The sequence below is a fragment of the Lethenteron reissneri genome, unplaced genomic scaffold (assembly GCF_015708825.2).
Source record: "Lethenteron reissneri isolate LAM-NWPU_2019-01 unplaced genomic scaffold, ASM1570882v1 scaffold_1640, whole genome shotgun sequence".
Lineage (NCBI taxonomy): Eukaryota > Metazoa > Chordata > Hyperoartia > Petromyzontiformes > Petromyzontidae > Lethenteron > Lethenteron reissneri.
The window spans coordinates 343,164-349,640 of NW_026891378.1; the positions used below are offsets into that span (position 1 = coordinate 343,164).

Sequence of the window (6,477 nt, forward strand, 5' to 3'; positions counted from 1 at the left end):
GTGAACGGGTGAGTGAGTGAGTGGGTGAGTGAGTGAGTGGGTGAGCAGGTGGGTGAGCAGATGGGTGAGCGAGTGGGTGAATGGGTGAGTGAGTGAGTGGGTGAGCAGATGGGTGAGTGAGTGGGTGAGCAGATGGGTGAGTGAGTGGGTGAGCAGGTGGGCGAGCAGGTGGGCGAGCGGGTGGGTGGGTGGGTGAGAAAGTGGGTGGGTGAGCGAGCGAGCGGGTGAGTGGGTGGGCGGGCGGGTGGGTGGGCGAGCGGGCGGGCGAACGAGCGAGTGAGCGGATGGGTGAGCGGGCGGGCGAGCGAGCGAGTGGGCGAGTGGCTCACCGCTTCCTCCCCGGGTTGTAGAGGTTGAGCTGGGGGTGAGTGGCGAGGTGGACGCTCCACAGCTCCGTGTTGCCGACAGTCTGGGCAAAACACCTGCAGGGGGAGAGAGAGTTACTCACCCACCACACTCACCACCACCACTCACCAACACCACCACCACTCACCAACACCACCACCACTCACCAACACCCACACCACCACTCACCAACACCCACCCCACCCCACCCCAACACCCACCACCCACCCCAACACCCACCACCCACCAACACCCACCACCCACCAACACCCACCACCCACCAACACCCACCACCCACCAACACCCACACACCCACCCACCCACCCCACTCACCCCCACACACCACCCCCCACCAACACCCACACACCCACCCACCCCACTCACCAACACCCACCCCACCCTACTCACCACCCCACCCACCAACACCCACCCCACTCACCAACACCACCCCACCCTACTCACCACCCACCCCACCCACCACCCACCCCACCCACACCCCACTCACTCACTCACCACCCCACCCACCACCCCACTCACTCACTCACCACCCCACCCACTCCCCCACTCACTCACTCACCACCCCACCCACTCACTCACCCACTCACCACCCCACCCACCCACCCACTCACCACCCCACCCACTCACTCACCACCCCACTCACCTCACCCCACCCACCCCCCCCACCCCCCACTCACCAACCCACCTCACACGATCAGCCGACCCCCCCAGGTAGCGCCCATGCTCCACGTGACGTAGGGCCCAGCGCCCATCAGGCCTGGCCTGCAGGCCCCACTCACTCACCACTCACTCACCATCCCACTCACCACTCACCACCACCACTCACTCACCACCACCTCACCACCCCACTCACCACTCACTCACCACCACTCACTCACCATCCCACTCACTCATTCACCACCCCACCCACTCACTCACTCACCACCAACACCACTCACCACACCACTCACTCACTTACTCACCATTCCACTCACCACCACCCCACTCACCACTCACCACCCCACTCACCACCTCACTCACACCACACCACCCACCCACCCCTCACACCAACCCACCTCACACGATCAGCCGAGCCCCCCAGGTAGCGCCCATGCTCCACGTGACGTAGGGCCCAGCGCCCATCAGGCCTGGCCTGCAGGCCCCACTCACTCACCACTCACTCACTCACCATCCCACTCACCACTCACCACCCCACTCACCACCCCACTCACCACCCACTCACCACCCCACCTCACCACCCCACTCACCACCCCACTCACCACCCCACTCACCACCCCACTCACCACCCCACTCACCACCCCACTCACCACCCCACTCACCACCCCACTCACCACCCCACTCACCACCCCACTCACCACCCCACTCCCACTCACTCACCACCCCACTCACCACCCCACTCACCACCCCACTCACCACCCCACTCACCACCCCACTCACCACCCCACTCACCACCCCACTCACCACCCCACTCACCACCCCACTCACCACCCCACTCACCACCCCACTCACCACCCCACTCACACTCACTCACCACCCCACCCACTCACTCACTCACCACCAACACCACTCACCATTCCACTCACTCACTCACCACCCCCACCCACTCACTCACTCACTCACCACCCACACCACTCACTCACTCACCACCCACTCACCCCACCACCTCACCCACACCCACACCAACCCACCTCACACGATCAGCCGACCCCCCCAGGTAGCGTCCGTGCTCCACGTGACGTAGGGCCCAGCGCCCATCAGGCCTGCAGGCCCCACTCACTCACCACCCCACTCACCACCCCACTCACCACCCCACTCACCACCCCACTCACCACCCCACTCACCACCCCCACTCACCACCCCCACTCACCACCCCACTCACCACCCCACTCACCACCCCACTCCCCACCCCACTCCCACTCACTCACCACCCCACTCACCACCCCACTCACCACCCCACTCACCACCCCACTCACCACCCCACTCACCACCCCACTCACCACCCCACTCACCACCACCCCACTCACTCACCCCACTCACTCACCCCACTCACTCACCCACTCACCACCCCACTCACTCACTCCCCCACTCACTCACTCACCACCCCACACCAACCCACCTCACGCGATCAGCCGACCCCCCCAGGTAGCGCCCATGCTCCACGTGACGTAGGGCCCAGCGCCCATCAGGCCTGCAGGCCCCACTCACTCACCACTCACTCACCATCCCACTCACCATCCACTCACCATCCCACTCACCATCCACTCACCAACCCACTCACTCACCACACCACCCACTCACTCACTCACCACCAACACTCACCATTCCACTCACCACCACCCCACTCACTCACTCACCACCACCCCACTCACTCACTCACTCACCACCCACTCACTCACTCACTCACCACCCACACCACTCACTCACTCACCACCCACATCACTCACTCACTCACCACCCACACCACTCACTCACTCACCACCCACACCACTCACTCACTCACCCCACCACCTCACCACCACCCACCTCACACGATCTGCCGACCCCCCCAGGTAGCGCCCATGCTCCACGTGACGCAGGGCCCAGCGTCCATCAGGCCTGCAGGCCCCACTCACCACCCACTCACCACCACCTCACCACCCCACTCACTCACCATCCCACTCACTCACCATCCCACTCACTCACTCACCACACCACCCACTCACTCACTCACCACCAACACCACTCACCACACCACTCACTCACTTACTCACCACCCCACTCACTCACTCACTCACCACCCACTCACCCCACCACCACACCACCACCCACCTCACACGATCAGCCGAGCCCCCCAAGTAGCGCCCATGCTCCACGTGACGCAGGGCCCAGCGTCCATCAGGCCTGGCCTGCAGGCCCCAGGCCGTGGCCACGCCGGGGGTCTCCGCGTCGCAGCTCACGGCGCCGTCGCGATCCGCCCCGAGCAGCCGCCCCAGGTGGGAGCGCAGGCTCACGGTGCCGCCATCACCGGCACCGCCATCACCGGTGCCGGTGATGCCGGTGCCGGCAGGGAGAGTCTCCAAAGTCCACGTCTGCTTCTTCTTGAGCGACGAGCCCGAGGCGGTGACCTTGAAGCCGAACGTCTCGGCCGTCAGGTAGCCGCCCGCACTGCTCACCAGGCCCAGCTGCAGGCTGCGGGGCGGACCGTCGGACATGGCGGCGGTGGTGGCGGTGTTGGTAGGGATGGTGACGGTGGTGGTAGGGATGGTGGTGGTGGCGGTGGGGATGGTGGTGGTGGTAACGGTAGAGGTGGTGGTGATGGCGGTGGTGACGGTGGTGGAGGAGTGGTGGCTGATGGAGAGGAGACACGGAATCAGCTGCCTGCACCAACACGGACGGACGAGGAGGGAGGGAGAAGGGGGGTGAGAGAGTGAGTGGCTGAGTGAGTGAGTGGCTGAGTGGCTGAGTGGCTGAGTGAGTGAGTGGCTGAGTAGCTGAGTGAGTGAGCGAGCGAGCGAGTGAGGGGCTGAGTGAATGTCTGAGTGAGTGAGTGAGTGGCTGAGTGAGTGAGTCGCTGAGCGAGTGAGTGGCTGAGCGAGTGAGTGGCTGAGCGAGTGAGCGAGTGGCTGAGCGAGTGAGTGGCTGAGCGAGTGAGTGAGTGGCTGAGTGAGTGAGTGGCTGAGTGAGTGAGTGGCTGAGTGAGTGAGTGGCTGAGTGAGTGAGTGGCTGAGTGACCGAGTGGCTGAGTGAGTGAGTGGCTGAGTGACCGAGTGGCTGAGTGAGCGAGTGGCTGAGTGAGCGTTCGAGTGAGTGGCTGAGTGAGCGAGTGACCGAGTGGCCGAGTGGCCGAGTGACCGAGTGACCGAGTGACCGAGTGGCTGAGTGACCGAGTGGCTGAGTGGCTGAGTGAGTGAGTGAGCATTAATGATCCAGATGTTCAAAAGCCAACGTTGAGTCAACGTCCGGTAACCGTTGGCTCTGCGTGGAAGTTTCGCGGATTTCCGCGCCCCAATCCCCCTTCCCACCGACCGTTCTTAAATCCACTGGGCCCTCCCCTAGGTCGACTCTGCCTCAAATGAGTGCCTGGTGTAGCGGCAGTGCAGTGTAAACATTGGAGGGGGGGAGAGGGGAGAGACAAAGGCGGCCGGGCGTGGGGTGGGGTGGGGTGGTGGTGGTGAGGGTGGTGGTGGTGGTGTGGGGTGGTGGTGGGGTGGGGTGGTGGTGTGGGGGTGGTGGTGATGGTGGTGGCGTGGTGGTGGTGGTGTGGGGGTGGTGGTGATGGTGGTGGCGTGGTGGTGGTGGTGTGGGGGTGGTGGTGGTGGCGTGGGTGGGCGTGGTGGTGGTGGTGTGGGGGTGGTGGTGGTGGCGTGGGTGGGGGTGATGGTGGGGTGGTGGTGGGGGTGGTGGTGGTGGTGTGGGGTGGTGGTGATGGTGGGGGTGGTGGTGGGGGTGATGGTGGGGGTGGTGGTGGGGGTGGTGGTGGTGGTGTGGGGTGGTGGTGGTGGTGGTGATGGTGGGGTGGGGTGGTGGTGGTGATGGCGATGGTGATGGCGATGGTGGTGATGGTGGTGGTGGTGGTGGGGTGGAGGTCGTGATGGTGGTGGAGTGGTGATGATGGTGATGGTAGTGGTGATGATGGTGATGGTGGTGGTGGTGGTGGGGTGGAGGTGGTGATGGTGGTGGTAGTGGTGATGATGGTGATGGTGGTGGTGATGGTGGGTGGAGGTGGTGATGGTGGTGGTGGTGGGGTGGAGTGGTGATGGTGGTGATGGTGGTGATGGTGGTGATGGTGGTGATGGTGGTGGTGATGGTGGTGGTGATGGTGGTGATGGTGGTGGTGGGGTGGAGGTGGTGATGGTGGGGTGGAGTGGTGATGGTGGTGATGGTGGTGATGGTGGTGATGGTGGTGATGGTGGTGATGGTGTGCGGTGGGGTGGTGATGGCCACGTGTCCCATTGGTGTGCGTCACAACGCCGGCCCGCTGGGTGTGCCGCTCACTACGCACAACACGGAGCCCCGACAGCGCAACAGGGGAGGCTACAGGGGGGGGGGGGGGGGGGTCAATGAGTGAGTGGGTGGGTGGGTGAGTGGGTGGGTGGGTGAGTGAGTGAGTGAGTGGGTGGGTTGGGTGAGTGGGTGGGTGGGTGGTGAGTGAGTGAGTGGGTGGGTGGGTGAGTGAGTGAGTGGGTGGGTGAGTGAGTGGGTGGGTGAGTGTGAGTGAGTGGGTGGTGGGTGGGTGAGTGAGTGAGTGGGTGGGTGAGTGAGTGAGTGAGTGGGTGGGTGGGTGAGTGAGTGAGTGGGTGGGTGAGTGGGTGAGTGAGTGGTGGGTGGGTGAGTGAGTGAGTGGGTGGGTGAGTGAGTGAGTGAGTGGGTGGGTGGGTGAGTGAGTGAGTGGGTGGGTGAGTGGGTGAGTGAGTGAGTGGGTGGTGAGTGGGTGAGTGAGTGAGTGGGGGTGGTGGGTGGGTGAGTGGGTGGTGGTGAGGTGAGTGGTGGGTGGGTGGGTGAGTGGGTGGGGGTGAGTGGTGAGTGGGTTGGTGGTGAGTGGGTGGTGGGTGGTGGGGGGGTGGGTGGGAGTGAGTGAGTGTGGGTGGGGGGTGAGTGAGTGAGTGGGGTGAGTGAGTGGGTGGGTGAGTGAGTGTGAGTGGGTGGGTGAGTGAGTGAGTGGGTGGGTGAGTGAGTGAGTGAGGGTGGGTGGGTGAGTGATGAGTGGGTGGTGAGTGGGTGAGTGAGTGAGTGGGTGGGTGAGTGAGTGAGTGGGTGGGTGAGTGAGTGGGTGAGTGGGTGGTGGGTGAGTGAGTGAGTGGGTGGGTGAGTGGGTGAGTGAGTGAGTGGGTGGGTGAGTGGGGTGAGTGAGGGTGAGTGGGTGGGTGGGTGAGTGGGTGGGTGAGTGAGTGAGTGAGTGGGTGGGTGGGTGAGTGGTGGGTGGGTGAGTGAGTGAGTGGGTGGGTGGGTGAGTGGGTGAGTGAGTGAGTGGGTGGGTGAGTGAGTGGTGGGTGAGTGAGTGAGTGAGTGGTGGGTGGTGAGGGTGAGTGAGTGGGTGGGTGAGTGAGGAGTGAGTGGGTGGGTGGGTGATGAGTGAGTGGGTGGGTGAGTGGGTGAGTGAGTGAGTGGGTGGGTGAGTGAGTGAGTGGGTGGGTG

At 63.9% G+C, this 6,477-nt stretch overlaps 1 protein-coding gene across 1 annotated transcript; it reads right to left on the bottom strand.

Moving 5' to 3' along the window:
* Window positions 1–325: 325 nt before the first annotated feature.
* Window positions 326–3,717, bottom strand: LOC133339097 (fascin-like). Its single transcript, XM_061547215.1, has 2 exons — window positions 3,172–3,717; window positions 326–422 (listed from the first exon to the last, which is right to left on the bottom strand). The coding sequence occupies exons 1-2, from the start codon at window positions 3,552–3,554 to the stop codon at window positions 326–328; spliced, it is 480 nt and encodes a 159-aa protein (XP_061403199.1). The 5' UTR covers window positions 3,555–3,717.
* Between the last annotated feature and the right edge of the window lie 2,760 nt (window positions 3,718–6,477).

What these genes read in the sequence shown, in the direction of transcription:
- LOC133339097 (XM_061547215.1), bottom strand. Translation starts at nt 3,554, where the DNA reads ATGTCCGACGGTCCGCCCCGCAGCCTGCAGCTGGGCCTGGTGAGCAGT. An exon ending in GGCTCGGCTGATCGTGTGAG is followed by an intron (nt 423 to 3,171) that starts GTGGGTGGTGGT and finishes CTCCCCCTGCAG; the next exon opens with GTGTTTTGCCCAGACTGTCG.